General features: G+C 43.5%; 2 protein-coding genes across 2 annotated transcripts in view; both read left to right on the top strand.

Annotated features, from left to right (window-relative positions):
* LOC149287692 (uncharacterized) overlaps nucleotides 1–1,717 on the top strand; it is a 29,172-nt gene extending 27,455 nt beyond the window's left edge. The window contains exon 3 of the mRNA XM_089492552.1: nucleotides 652–1,717. Within this exon, the coding sequence (XP_089348678.1) occupies nucleotides 652–1,385 (734 nt within the window). The 3' untranslated portion in view covers nucleotides 1,386–1,717. The remainder of the gene's footprint in view (nucleotides 1–651) is intronic.
* LOC149287687 (uncharacterized) overlaps nucleotides 1–15,984 on the top strand; it is a 159,145-nt gene that overhangs the window by 37,700 nt on the left and 105,461 nt on the right. The window lies entirely within an intron of this gene.

Raw genomic sequence — 15,984 nt, 5'->3', positions numbered from 1 at the left:
ATAGCACAGAATGGAAACAGATTTTGAGATACAGGTATTGGCAATGCACAGACCACTTTGCACACTTAAAAATAAGTCACAGACACAGTTGATTTCATTCGAATCTTTGGAAGTCCTCTATCTTAAGTTGCAAAATAATAAAAATATTTGCAGGCTCTCCTCTCTGACTTCCATCATGTTCACCATCTCTTGTATACACACCTCCACTCCCGTCCACATGTGAGCTGTATACTCTATTGGTTGTGATTCATCTCCTGGTGCCACACAGCATGAAGCGTCCTCTGCAGTTAGCTTGCATCATGCCATGTGCTCAGACTCAGCACTCTCTGGCCGTCTCACAGGATATGAGGCCACTTTTCAATCAAAATATTTTTACACATGTTTAAAGGAATCTTTTTTCAACAGTCTGTATGACTATCTGCTTCAAGGTAGTTCCCCCACAATCTCTTCTTTGCCAGCTCCTGTGAGTAAGGATATAATCCTTTCATGGATTTTGGGCATCGGCAACAGCGTCATGCTCAGGTCACTCACCCCAACATTATTAATTTAATATCAAATAGGGAGGTGTGAATGTAAGGATAAATCTTGGGCTAACACTTTCCTCTCTTAACTCTGATATTCAGTGTTGTCTGTCATTATCCTTCTTTACAGAAAAACTTGTCAGTTATGAGAGAGTCCACACATCAGAAAAGCCATACAACTGCCAGAATTGTGGGAAACATTTTGCGTACAAGTTGAACCTTGTCATGCATCAGAGAGTCCACACTGGAGAGAAGCCATACAAATGCCAGCATTGTGGGAAAGGTTTTTCTTCAAAGTCAGTCCTAGTTAGGCATCAGAAAGTCCATACAGGAGAGAAGCCATACAAATGCCAGCATTGTGGGAAAGGTTTTTCTCAGCAGTCAAACTTACTGACACACCAGAAAATCCATACAGGAGAGAAGCCATACAAATGCCAGCATTGTGGGAACTGTTTTTCTCAGCAGTCAAACTTACTGACACACCAGAAAATCCATACAGGAGAGAAGCCATACAAATGCCAGCATTGTGGGAAAGGTTTTTCTCAGAAGGCACACCTAGTGATACATCAGAGAGTCCATACAGGAGAGAAGACATACAAATGCCAGCATTGTGGGAAATGTTTTTCTTTTAAGTCGAACCTAGTGAGACACCAGAGAATCCACACAGGAGAGAAGCCATACAAATGCCAGCATTGTGGGAAACGTTTTTCTTGGAAGTCGGACCTAGTGAAACATCAGAGAGTTCACACAGGAGAGAAGCCATACAAATGCCAGCATTGTGAAATATGCTTTTCTTGGAGGTCAGGCCTATTCAGTCACCACAGAGGCTACACAGGAGGGAAACCACACAAATCCAAACAGTGAGCAACCATTATTTTTGTGAAGAAGGCATACAAAAATATTTTTTTTCAATCCAGCGGTGCTAAGAAAAGGCCCTTATGATTTTATTTTTACGGTTTTTCTGTCCATATGTCTGTCTATGTTTTAAAGTTATGTGTTGTTAAGTTTAGGTTTTAATAGCTACTAATATAGACAATTGCTTTCGGTTATAAATTTGGCTGGGGATTGTGGGTCATAATATAGGATAAGTAGCTGGGGAGCAGGGATGTTGGCTAAAGAAAGTTGGGGACCAGTAGTAACAGAAAGGGAGCTAGCTTCTTCGAATGTCTGGGGCAGGGAGAGATTGTGCGTGTGAGAAGCATAGCAAAGTGGGGCTGGTTAATAGTGGGGGATAGATGGTGGGAATTGTTGATGGGGGCTAGGTTTGCAATAGGGTGGAGTTTTAGGTTTTGGGGTGTCAATATATTCTTTGGCTTGGGGAGGGCAGTTCTGGCTTAAATACTGAATTTCTGACTATGTGTTTTCAATAAAGTTCTTTGCTATTTGACCCTTTGATGCACAGAAGTTGTGAGTTTGCACAAAACTGACACTTTCTTCTCTCCTCAGTCCTCAGCAACATTCCCAACCATAAGAACAGCAGAGGCAAACACACTACATCTATATATATATATCTATATATATCTATATATATCTATATACATATAATATACACAGGGAGACTGTTTCCAAAGCAGAGCCTTCCTTTCCTGCTTTTCCTGGGTTCTATTGGGGCCTCTTCAAAATCTCCTCAAAAGAAGAAAGGAAGGAAGGAAGGAAGGAGGGAAGGAAGGAAGGAAGGGGAGGCTGCTGAACCCCTAGCGCACTCCTTCCCTTCCCTCAAAGGCCGCCAGTGGAACAAACAGCAGCAGCAGTAAGACCCTGGTGATCCCTGCACATGATCAGAAGGGGCCTTTGGATTTATGTTTGCATGCGCAGTCTCGGACCTGAAGCCATTGCTGCTGTTCTGAGGGAGGTAGGGAAGTGGGGAGATCCCTCTTTCCTTTGGAGGAATGGCTGGAGGGTCTTCTGGGGGGCACTTGAGGGGTCATAAGTAGGAAAGAAGGCCTCTTCTCCCCTCAAAGAAAGGCAGGGCACCTTCCAGGCCTTCTCTCCCTCTTTCCTTCCCTGTCTCCTCCTCAGGGGATTCCTTAGGGCCCCAGTACTTCTGGGGTTATTATGAGAAAAGAGGGCAGTGGGACCCTTGGAGGGAGGCATGTCCATGGAGGGGATCAGGGTCCAAATGTAATAGGGACTTTGAGAAGCCTTCTCCCTCCTGGAAAGTAGGGCAGAGGAAAGACTGCATCAATAGAAGTATAGTGTCTAGATCCAGGGAAGTCATAGTGCCGCTCTATTCTGCTCTGGTCAGTCTGCACCTGGACTACTGTGTCCAGTTCTTTGCACCACAATTCAAAAAGGATGTTGAGAAACTGGAGCGTGTCCAAAGGAGGTGAAGGGTCTGGCAACCATGTCCTATGAGGAACGACTTAGGGAGCTGGGGATGTTTAGCCTGGAGAAGAGAAGTTTAAGAGGTGATATGATAGCCCTGTTTCAATACTTGAAGGGATGTCATATTGAGGGAACAAGCTTGTTTTCTGCTTCTCCAGACACTAGGACCTGGAATAATGGATGCAAGCTCCAGGAAAAGAGATTCCACCTCAACATTAGGAGGAACTTCCTAAGAATAAGGGCTGTTCAACTGTGAAACACACTCCTTCCTCGGAGAGTGGTGGAGTCTCCTTCCTTGGAGGTCTTTAAACACAGGCTGGATGGCCATCTGTCGGGGATGCTTTGATTGAAAGTTCCTGCATGTCATGGAGTTGGACTGGATGGCCCTTGTGGTCTATTCCAACTCTATGATTCTTCAAAGACATAGCCGTGTTAGTCAGTAGAATCAGTATGTAGAGAGATCTTGTAGCACCTTTGAGACTAACTAACGGATTCAGGTTCTGCCTTGAGCAAGATATCTGAGTTGGCCAGATTTACAGCTCCCAAAATGAAAAATAAAATAAAATAAAAACCTGGTCTTGGAAGGCATTGCACATTCACATTTGCAAATATATATATTTATATATATTATTTTATTTTATTTTTCATCTTGGGAGTGGTGAATCTGGTCAAGTCAGTCTCATCTCCTGCTGAAGCCAGGACTCGAACCCAGGTCCCTTCCTCCTTCTGAGGGTCTGCTTGTTAAGCAAGGAAGGGGAGGCAGCAAGGAAACTCTTCCTGGGAAGAGGCGGATCTCCCAGGCAACTCAAGGCTTGCAAAGGCAGCATGGCTGGGCTGGAGCCTTATTCAGAAGAGCCACAAGCAGCCTGGAGCTTCTCTGATCTGAGTGACCCCGAATTGTTGCAGATCCAGGAACCGGAGTGAGCCTGCTTTCCTCTCTCTCCCTTTGCCCAAAGTCCCTGGGGTGCTACAAATCCCAGCCACTCAGGTCCACTCCCCTGGGTGTCCTGGGGTCCCACAGGGGTCTGTCTTGGGCCCAGTGCTATTCAACGTCTTTATCAATGACTTGGATGACAGAAATGGGGGCATACTTATCAATTTTTCATATGACACCAAATGAGGAGGAGTAGCTAATACCCCAGAGGACAGGATTAAAATTGAAAATGACCTTAATAGATTAGAAAGCTGGGCCAAAGCTAACAAAATGAAATTTGGCATGGAGAAATGTAAGGTACTGCACTTAGGGCGGAAAAAAGAAATGCACAGATATAGGATGCGGCACCTGGCTGAATGAGATTTATACATGTGAAAGGGATCTAGGAGTCCAAATGGACCACACGTTGAACATGAGTCAACAGTGTGATGTGGCAGTGGAAAAAGGCCAATGCAATTTTAGGGTGCATCAATAGAAGTATAGTGTCTAGATCAAAGGATATAATAGTGCCACTCTATTCTGCTCTGGTCAGGCCCCACCTGGAGTACTGTGTCCAGTTCTGGCCTCCACAATTCAAAAAGGATGTTGAGAAACTGGAGCACATCCAAAGGAGGGTGACTAAAATGATGAAGGGTCTGGAAACCTAGCCCTATGAGGAACGACTCAGGGAGCTGAGTATGTTTACCCTGGAAAAGAGAAGGTTAAGAGGTGATACGATAACCCTGTTTAAATATTTATTTTTTATTTATTTATGTATTTGTACCCTGCCCTTCAGCCCTAAAGGCCCTCAGAGCGGCTCACAATTATTATTTTTAATTAGACGGTTCCCTGCCCTCAGGCTTACAATCTAAAAAGACACGACGCAAAAGGAGAAAGGAATGGTGGTGGGGAAGGGGATGAGGTCCAGTGGTTCTTCTCTCCCTCTGAGGCCTGGACCAAGGCAGATGGACTGCAGGGAGGGCTTTCTTTCCTCAGGCTAGCCCTGATGGAGCTGGGCCTGCCTGTTCACTCCCTCTCAGGTTGAAGGATGATAGTTAGCATGGATGGAGGGCTCTCTTGATTCAGGCTAGCCCTGATGGAGCTGGGCCTGCCTGTTCACTCCCTCTCAGGTCGAAGGATGACAGCATGGAGGAAGGACTCTCTTTCGTCAAGCTAGCTCTGATGGAGCTGGGCCTGCCTGTTCACTCCCTCTCATGCCGAAGGATGATAGTTAGCATGGAGGGAGGGCTCTCTTTATTCAGGCGAGCTAGATTCTATGATTCCTAGTTGAGTCTCCCATCCAAATGCTATCTGGGCATAGCAGCCAAAATCAGATCTGAAATGATCAGAGCAATGTGGTGGTGTATGAGATAGCAATAAGGAAAGATTTTAATGATAATCATCTCCACAAAACTCAAAATGTGGAAGGATGACTCTATGTTCTATTTTTAGAAGGAAGCTCTAAAAGGGGAACACCGTATCCAGGCTAACAAATAATGGTGTGAAGTCAAAGGCTTTCATGCAGGCATCCATATTTTTTTAGCATTTTTGGAGTTATGTGGCTGTGTTCTGGATTTATTCTTCCAGAACACAGCCACATAGCCCAAAAACCCAACCCCAAAAAACCCATTAATGGTGTGTATGGATATTTTCCTAGAGGATGTGCTTCTTGCTCACCTTTTTGCATGCCTTACTGTAAACCCTGTGCAACTTCTTCGCATCAGATTCAATCATCTTAGATACAAATACCCACAGGTTCCTCGGATATCAAATGAATTATATTTTCACTTTGTGCTGACTGCTGAGCAGCCATTCAATGAGAAATATTCCAGGTAAGTTTCTACTGAGGAAAATCTTCCTCTCCTGACCCTTAAACAGCCAGGGCCACCTGAAAGTCTGCCAGAATCCCCTTCAAAGGTAGGTGGCATTTAAGGGCAGTCTGGGAGGTGTAGCCCTGCAAGATCCCCTGAGGCAATAATTCAGCCTTCTAACCCCAAGACTTCTATAAGGTTGGTCTAGAACTCTGATTCCCAAATGTTGGTCCTTCGGGTGTTTTGGACTTCAACTTCCAGAATCACCAGGCAGTTTGAGCAACAGTTAGGAGTTTGGGGAGCTAAAGTCCAAAACATTCAAGGGATGCAAAGCTGGGAATCACTGGTCTAGAATGGCTGGCAGTAAAGACCTGCCATACCAGAGTGTGTCCAGTTGAAGTCGGATCATTTTGTCAAATTTAGTCTTTGCCGCAGCAGACCATGGACAAAAAACTCTCATGGCATCTCAGCCCTTAGAGCAGTCGTTCCCATACTCTGACCTTCCAGATATTCTGGACTTCAGCTCCCAGAAGGTCTATATTTCTGAGAGCAAAAGACCAAAATACGTGGAAGGCCAGAGTTTGGGAGTCACTCCCCTAGAAGAACAATCCTAAATAGAAAGTAATGGCTCCCAAAAGATTGATGATAGTAGAATGGGGTGTTCTGGAAGAGAGCCTGGCTAGCTAGTGCCATGAGCAAAATAATCACTCCCTGCTGTGAAATGTTGTTGCAGATCCCAATTCTGGCTCCTAGCGCCAATGGGGCCACATTCCTGAGATCTAAAGAAGGACTTCTGTATATGCAGCCAGGGCAGAAGCCCCTCTACCCAAAATGGGAAGAAGAAGCAGGTATCAATCCCATTCCCACCCTCCAGGGATTACTAGTGTATGGAAGTGCTGAATCAGGGTTATATTTCAGACGTTAAGGCAACTATTGACGGTGCTGAACCATATCCCTCAAACTCAGCATCTTAGAGGGTATTAAAACTGAGAACAGGTTGAGTGAGCCTCGACATGGAAGCCAAGACCCATGATTGCTCCTGCATTCAATTATGTTCCAGACTGCAATCTGCCGTGTCCATTGGACCTCAAGGGGAGCCACCGAGAGCCACACAAGCTCCATTTCTATAGACCTGTCCTGGGTTTTCCATCGGGGTCACTGGTTTCCATGGTAAAAGGCCTGGCAGGAAAGTAGCTGAGGCTTACCTTTGCCAGGGTATAGTTTCCTGCTTGTTGGAATAAGTTTTCAAGCACTCGCCGATGTGGTCGCCTATCTTCAACAGACAGCTGTGCATAAGATTCTCCAGTTCTTCCACCAAGCGCCCCTTGCCTGGCTTGTCCAGATCTTGTATGGCCTTCCTGAATGGCCGCATCTTCTTTTTGCACTGAAGAGGGGAACAAACAGAGAGGAGAGGCTATACATTAGCCATGTGAAAGTGAAGGGTGGGAGGGAAGATGGGAGGAATTGTTTAAACTTGCCTATTGCATTGGACAGCTAAGGAAAGAAGAAAATCAGCTCATCTAAAATGTGATGCTGGAGAAGAGTTCAATGGATACTCTTTTCTGCATGTTTTCAACATGATGTGAGTGGCAGAAAACGTACAATGTCAAATGTTTCCTGGTCCAGTTGCTCTTCCTCCTCTTCTTCCTCCTGTTCCGCGATAGCTATGGGCTCACTCCCAGCTGCAACGTAGACAGGGCCCTGTGGTGAGTTCCCTTTATCTCCAACTTTGGCCTCACTGTCTTTGGCCTCTGAAAGAAGAAAATTGGGCAGGTTAGTCCTAAAGCAAAATTAGGGATGTGACAAAATGAGGAATCTGACCATTTAAAGAAAGAAGGGGAAGAAGGTGTGACATTGCCTTGTTGTGGTGCTGCTGCTGGTGGTGCCAGTGTGTCTACAAGTAATTTTTGACAAATGGAGACCCAAAGTTGCTTTTGTTCATTCTATATTTTGTATCCTAAGCCACCTTGAGACCAATCCATGGGAGAAAGGTGGGATGAAATGTAATAAATAACACAACCATACAGTTCAAAGAAGGTACAATAGGAATGAATGAATAAGAAGGAAGCTTTCAGGTGAGATCAACCAGTCCAACTTGTGATGCCTTCACAAAGCAGGAGTAGGTTCCACTGTAAGGAAGACAGTACTCAAAACACTAACATAAAATAGGAAACAGGCAAACTAACCCAGAGAAATGCTCTTGTCCTGAGGTCTCTCCTCCTTCTCTCAGCCTCAACTGACTCAACTCCCACCTTGGCCAAGATTCTCAGTTCTTTCCAGGGAAACCAACCAAAGAAACACATTCTCCTTGGTTCCATCTGACCACTTCTCCATGAGTCCAATTACATGGGTTGCATTTCTCTTAATGGGATGATTTCAACTGCTTTTTAACATTTCACACTCAGCTCTCAGTATCCACAGATTCTGCATCTCAATATATCCCCAAAAAGCCAACCTTGGTTTTGCCATTTTATGTAAGGCACATCATACTACAACCCCATTGTTTGTAATAGGACTTGAACATCCACGGATTTTGATTACTTCCTGGGGTCCTGAAACCAAACCTCAGCAGATACTGAGGTCAAACTGTAAATAATGTTCAAATTCTTTTTATTTTCAGAATAAACAACCATACAATCAATAAAATTACGATTCAAACATACATCACACTTGTTCTTTTATTTTGTTCTTATTATTACCATCTACTTCTTCCATCTACATCTTTCTCTCTCCTACCTCCTCTATTCTTTAAACCGCATGCCACCCTACCTCCCTACTACCTTCTTTCTGATTCTTTCCACCTCTCTCCTCCTTTCTCTCTCTCTCCTTCATAACTTTACCACTCTCTTTCTCATCATTCCACTCTACCCAACTCTATCCTCTACCTTCTACACTTACACATACCTTCAACTACATACCTCACTTTTTACCACCTCTATCTTCTTTCTCCCTTTCTTTCTCCCTTCTAGAAGAATAAGAAAGATCTCATTTCAGCTTCCTCACTTCTAATTTATTCTATACTTTACCATGTATCATAACTTTCCTTTCTTTCTCTATTTCATATTTACTTCTATCTTGTTACTCAGTTTACGTTCTTCTACTCTATCCAAAGTTCAGTTAATACACAGAGAAGAATCTCCAATGTCATCTCCTTCTATCTCCTTTGAAGGCTGACTGATGCATTTCTGCATCATTATATACAACAGTGATGCTCCACTCCACTCTTATGCCCTCTAACTGTGCGTTAATATAATAATAATAATAATAATAATAATAATAATAATAATTTTTTGGATCCTGCCTTTTCCCAAATGAATCAAGGCGGGTTTACAAGAAAGAGTAATAAAATACAATATGTGTAAACAAAATAATAGCCAAACCCTAACCCTCCCTCCCTCACCCCAGTCCCAATTATAAAAGTAAGTTAATGGGCCTGAACATCCTTTCCAATTTTGAAGTAAAATTAAATATTTGGGTGTGACTATTACTGGGAAAAACTCTGACCTATTTAGAAACAATTATATACCATTATGGAATAATATAAAAAAGGACTTACAAAGTTGGGGGAAATTACAAATTTCAGGGCTTGGAAAAATAGGAGCTATACAGATAAATATTACACCCAAACTACTATTTTTATTTCAGAATCTTCCTATTATAACCAATGACAAACCTTTTAAGGAATGGGATAAAGAATTTGTGAGACTCGAGTATTCTGGACCAATCATCCACAACAGCTATTGTAAAACAAAAATGTATTGTAGAGAAGGTAGAAATACACTGGATCACGTTTTTGCTGAAGCTGAAGAACTCCAAAGAGAAACCCCACTTTAAAACCCCAGCCACCACTCTTTTTTCCTGTTCAACCCAGATTGTTCCCCCCAACTCACCCCCCTTCGCCACAGAGGAGGAGATTCTACATCAAAGCAGTCCTAACGAAAGCACCATTTGGTTCATAGTCTCTTCTGCCTTGAGAGCTCTATGGATACCGGAATAGAGGTTATCTGTAAAACATCACCCCATCATAAAACTGCCTGACTGGCAGTAACTGCTTGCTGCTCTCAGCTGACAGTTCCGGATGCGTGATCATCCTGAGCATAGCCCATGGTGGCAGCAACTCTTTCCCAGAATGCCTTTCCCTGAGAGGTTTAGATAGATCCATCATGTCTATCTATCTATATATCTATCTACCCATGTATCTATATAACTATATATATGTGAGAGTTTAACGCACTGGACTTCCGTTCTGCAACCTCCCTCCAATCCTTGTCCACCCCGGCATACCACCCATTCATGACAGTCCATTAAAGCATATGAATATGTGTCTAGAAGCTATCCCTACTTATCTCACTAACTTATACAATCCTCATGGCAGAATCGTCACTGAATCACTGAATGAAGGAGGATTCTGACAGAATTAACTAAATTCATCTGGAATAAAAAGAAACCAAGGATTAAACTCAAAGTGCTCCAGGATGGTAAGGAAAGGGGGGAGGAGTAGGATTTCCAAATTATAAAATGTATTATCATGCCTGTTGCTTAGATTGGATCAAAGAATGGGTACAAATTAAAAAGGATAAAGCTCTACAACTGGAAGGGTTCGATAATGTGGTTGGGTGGCATGGGTATCTATTACATGATCAAATCAAAATAAACAAAAACTTTAATAATCATTATCTAAGGAAATCCTTACTGAGAATTTGGCTGAAATACAAACCCTATATTGCTCCTAAAATCCCCAGATGGGCCTCAATAAATGAGGCCTTTTTAGAAGAGAGAGAATGAAAGATGTAGATTGGGTAACATATAACGATCAGTTAAAAATTGAAAATAGGGAGTTCAAAATCAAAACAATGGAAGAATTAATGGACGAAGGTTTTAATTGCAATTGGTTTCTGTACAGACAAATAGTTGAAAGATTTAAATTAGACAACAAAACCCAACAGATAGGAAAAGCAGATACAGAATTTGGAATATTGTTAAGCAAAGATTCGGATCACAAAATCGCTAAACTATACAAATTACTACTACATTTAGAATTGGAAAGCGAAACAGTTAAACAATTTATGATAACATGGGCACAGGATTTTGGTAAACCATTACTAATGGAGGAATGGGAAAAAATTGGAAAGTTAGATTAAAATATACATTGAGCGCAGACGTAAAAGAAAATTACCTTAAAGTACAATATAGATGGTACATAACTCCAGAAAAATTAAGCAAGGTTTATAAGAATAAGATGAATGAATGCTGGAATTGTAATAGTACAAATGCAAATTATATGCACATGTGGTGGGAATGCAAAAAAATTAAAAACCTTTGGAGCCAAATTCATAGAGAAATGGAAGGGATATTGGATACAAAAATTAAATTCGAGCCCAAATTTTTTTTATTAGGAATGGTGCGAGATTCAAAACTGGAAAGTAAATTTGGTAAGATTATATTTTATATGATAAGCACTGTGAGAATGATCATAGCTACTTCAACTATCCTGATATTTGCTGGAAGTCAAACTCAGCCAAATTCCTCAAGGTCTAGCAAATTCCTCACTTGCCTGGAAGACAATTTCATGGTCCAAAAGGTGGAAGAGGCAACAAGGGGGTCAGCTATTTTAGATCTGATCCTAACCAACAAGGATGACTTGGTTAATGGGGTGCAAGTAGTGGGATCATTAGGTGGAAGTGACCATGTTCTCCTGGAGTTTGTTATACAGTGGAAAGGAGAAGCCAGGCATAGTCAGACACGCATCCTAGACTTTAGGAGAGCGGATTTCAGTAAACTTAGAGAAGTACTGAGGGCGATTCCATGGTCAGAAATACTAAAAGATAAAGGAGTTCAGGACGGATGGGACTTTCTCAAAAGGGAGATACTGAAGGCACAATTTCAAACAGTTCCAGTGAGAAAGAAAAACGGGAGGTGTCTCAAGAAACCAGGATGGATGACTAAGGAACTTTCAACCGAGCTAAGTTTGAAACGGAACATGTATAAGAAATGGAAAAAGGGGGAAATCACGAAAAAGGAATTCAAAGAAATAGCAGGCATGTGTAGGGGTAAAGTCAGAAAAGCTAAAGCGCAGAATGAACTCAGGCTTGCTAGAGAGGTTAAGAACAATAAAAAGGGCTTTTTTGGATATGTCCGCAGCAAGAGGAAGAAGAAGGAAACGGTAGGGCCACTGCGTGGAGAAGATGGCAAAATGCTAACAGAAGACAGAGAAAAGGCAGAATTACTCAACACCTTCTTTGCCTCAGTCTTCTCAGAAAAGGCAAAGGGTGCTCAACCTGAGGATAATGGAGCAGAGGACAGAATAGGGGAATTTCAGCACAGAATAAGTAAAGAGATAGTAGAGGAACACCTTGTTAATCTAAATGAATTTAAGTCTCCGGGACCAGATGAACTCCATCCAAGGGTATTAAAAGAACTGGCAAAAGTAATATCGGAGCCATTGGCAATCATATTTGAAAACTCCTGGAGAACAGGAGAGATCCCAGCTGACTGGAGGAGGGCAAACGTTGTCCCCATCTTCAAAAAGGGGAAAAAAGAGGATCCCAACAATTATCGTCCAGTTAGTCTGACATCAGTTCTAGGAAAGATTCTGGAGCAGATCATTAAACAGAGAGTTTGTGAACATCTAGAAGGCAATGCCATAATCACAAAAAGTCAACATGGGTTTCAGAGAAACAAGTCATGCCAGACAAATCTGATCTCTTTTTTGATTTAGTCCGTGAGCTGCTTTTTCTACCAGCTTGTTAGATGAAGGGAATGCTGTGGATATAGTATATCTTGATTTCAGTAAGGCTTTTGACAGGGTTCCCCATGACATTCTTGCAAACAAGCTTGTAAAATGTGGGCTAGACAAGGCAACTGTTACATGGATTTGTAATTGGTTGACCGGCCGAACCGAAAGGGTGCTCAACCATGGCTACTTTTCATCCTGGAGAGAAGTGACCAGGAGTCCGTCCTGGGCCCAGTGCTAATCAACATCTTTATCAACGGCTTGGATGACAGAATCAGGGGCATACTCATCAAATTTGCAGATGACACCAAATTAGGAGAAATAGCTAAAACCGCAGAGGACAGGTTCAACATTCAAAATGACCTGAATAGACTAGAAAGCTGGGCCAAAGCTAACAAAATGAAATTCAATATGGAGAAATGTAAGGTACTGCACTTAGGGCGGAAACATGAAATGCACAGATATAGGATGGGGACATCTGGCTGAATGAAACTACGTGTGAAAGGGAATAGGAGTCCAAGTAGACAACAAATTGAACATGAGTCAACAGTGTGATGCCAATGTAATTTTAGGCTGCATCAATAAAAGTATAGTGTCTAAATCAAGGGAAGTCATAGTGCCACTCTGTTCTGCTCTGGTCAGGCCCCACCTGGAATATTGTGTCCAGTTCTGGGCACCACAATTCAAAAAGGATGTTGGGAAACTGGAGCACGTCCAAAGGAGGGTGACTAAAATGGTGGAGGATTTGGAAATCACAATGGGACAGTCTCAATGCTTCAGGCAAGGAACATCAGACTGAAGTCACAATGGGACAGTCTCAATGCTTCAGGCAAGGAGCATCAGACTGAAGTCACAATGGGACAGTCCCAATGCTTCAGGGAAAGAGCATCAGCTGCCCTTGGTTCACCTCTGACATCTTCCTCCTCCACATCTTTAACTTGGACACCATTCACTTCATAAGGTCCTTTAATTCCTTTATGTCTTCCTCCATTCGATAAACGTCTACCTGGGGTTCTTCTATCCTGGGGCAGCTATCAAGTGACTCCCCCACTGCCAGGTCCCAGGCTGTCACTCTGCCCCCCAACGGCCTTCCTTTCCCCAGTCTGGGGCCGGAAACCCAAATCCTCCAGTGGTGGCCTGGGAGGTGTGAGCTTCAGGAGGTTTCCCAGTCTTGGGCTTGGCCCTAGTTCCTCTGAAGAAGGCATGCTCCTCCACCACCGGGATCTTCAGAACCACCGGGTTCTCCAAGAACTCTTCTTGTTCCTGGGTCTCCATTGGAGTTAAAACTGTGAGACTTTGCAAACTGCGATATCTGGAGTCAGTCCTGTGCTCAAAAAATCAAGCTCATTTGAAACTAAAGAAGCTTTATTGATGGATCCAGGCAGAAACATCCATTAACACCTTTTTGCAAAGTCTGAAGTCCAAAGGCACTTGCTCCCTTCTTAACCCACTCAACCCCTCACTAAGCAAGCCCCCAATTCCCAAGCTAAAGCAACACAAGCGGAGGATGCATAGATACCAAGGTTGTGTATACTTCCCTTCCCTTCTTCCAGACAGCCTCACCTTGAAGAGCGGTGTTCCCAAGCCAGCTTCACTCCTCCTTGATAACCAGTCTACAGCTACAACCCCATCCCTCTCTCCAACGCCCCCCTTCATCTAAAAGCCACTCCATCTGTCCTTCTATCATTTTCCATTAGTGCTTTCTATACCCATCACTCTACACTACCTACTATGAACTACCACTGTAACTCCTACTTTAATAACCAAACCCTAATATTTTTACCCTTAATGACAGAACTCTTATACACTAGTTCTGACACACAATGGACCAGTCTCTTGCAAGGAACATCAGCCTGAAGTCAAAATGGGCCAGTCTCAATCTCTCAGGCAATGAGAATCAGCCTCAGGTTGCAATGCGCCAATCTCAATCCTTTAGGTAAGCAGCATCAGCCTCAGGTTGCAATGGTCACGTCTCAAACTTTCGGGTAAGCAGCATTAGCCTAAAGTCACAGTGGTCCCATCTCATTGCTGCAGGCAAGGAGCATCAGTCTTAGGTCGCAATGGGCCAGTCTCATTCAGGTAAACAGCACCAGCTTGAAGTCACAATATGTCATGAATCCATTTATTCATTCATTTATTCATTTAGGGATACATGCCATAAGGGTTATAGGTTTGGGTTTAGATTAGAGTTGAAATAGATGAGATTTATGGTGGGTTAAAATAATAAGTTTTAATATGTGCTTTAATAGAAGATACTAGAAAGAGGTAGAGAGTTCATGGCTAAAGAATCTGTCATCTTAAGATAATCTGTCATGTTAAGATAACTGTCATCCTTCGGCCTGGGAGGGAGAGAATAGGCTGGCCCAGCTCCATCATGGCTAGCCTGAAGATAGAGGCTCCTCACTCCATAACTGTTATCCTTCGGCTTGAGAGGGAGAGAATAGGCTGGCCCAGCTCCACCAGGGCTAGCCTGAAGATAGAGGCTCCTCCCTCCATAACTGTCATCCTTCGGCCTGGGAGGGAGGGAATAGGCTGGCCCAGCTCCACCAGGGCTAGCCTGAAGATAGAGGCTCCTCCCTCCATAACTGTCATCCTTCGGCCTGGGAGGGAGAGAATAGGCTGGCCCAGCTCCATCATGGCTAGCCTGAAGATAGAGGCTCCTCCCTCCATAACTGTTATCCTTCGGCTTGAGAGGGAGAGAATAGGCTGGCCCAGCTCCACCAGGGCTAGCCTGAAGATAGAGGCTCCTCCCTCCATAACTGTCATCCTTCGGCCTGGGAGGGAGAGAATAGGCTGGCCCAGCTCCACCAGGGCTAGCCTGAAGATAGAGGCTCCTCCCTCCATAACTGTTATCCTTCGGCTTGAGAGGGAGAGAATAGGCTGGCCCCGCTCCATCAGGGCTAGCCTGAAGATAGAGGCTCCTCCCTCCATAACTGTTATCCTTCGGCTTGAGAGGGAGAGAATAGGCTGGCCCAACTCCACCAGGGCTAGCCTGAAGATAGAGGCTCCTCCCTCCATAACTGTTATCCTTCGGCCTGGGAGGGAGTGAATAGGTTGGTCCAGCTCCACCAGGGCTAGCCTGAAGATAGAGGCTCCTCCCTCCATAACTGTCATCCTTTGGCCGGGGAGGGAGGGAATAGGCTGGCCCGACTCCACCAGGGCTAGCCTGAAGAAGAAGAGCCCTCCCTCTAGTCCATCTGCCTTGGTCCAGGCCTCAGAAGGAGAGAAGAACTGCTGGACCTGATCCCCTCCCCTCCTCACCATTCCCTTCTCCTTTTGTGTCTTGTCTTTTAGATTGTAAGCCTGAGGGCAGGGAACCGTCTTATTAAAAATAATGATTGTAAGCAGCTCTGAGAGCCATTAGGGCTGAAGGGCGGGGTATAAATAACGTAAATAATAATAATAGAGAATCTGCTTGTTTGCTAGGATTCGAATGTGCGGGAATCATACTTCTAACAGAGGCTTGAGTTTAAAAGACTGGTCTCTGTAAAAGGAGGGGGAACCTAGAGAGTTATTGGTATTTTTATACTGTATTATGTTGCTATGGGTTTGTGCTTATTATATTTTCATATATTTCATATATATTTTCATATGGTATCTTATTATATGGAGATTGATAGGGTGTTATATTATAGATAGCTATATATATTGCTCAGCCATAATGGCTGAGTTCTGTGGTCC

Source organism: Sceloporus occidentalis, unplaced genomic scaffold (assembly GCF_023333645.1).
Source record: "Sceloporus occidentalis isolate IW3139 unplaced genomic scaffold, rSceOcc1.0.p SCAF_57, whole genome shotgun sequence".
Classification (NCBI taxonomy): Eukaryota; Metazoa; Chordata; class Lepidosauria; order Squamata; family Phrynosomatidae; genus Sceloporus; species Sceloporus occidentalis.
Note: the sequence above shows the minus strand (reverse complement) of the source record. Positions and strands in the feature narration are given on the sequence as shown.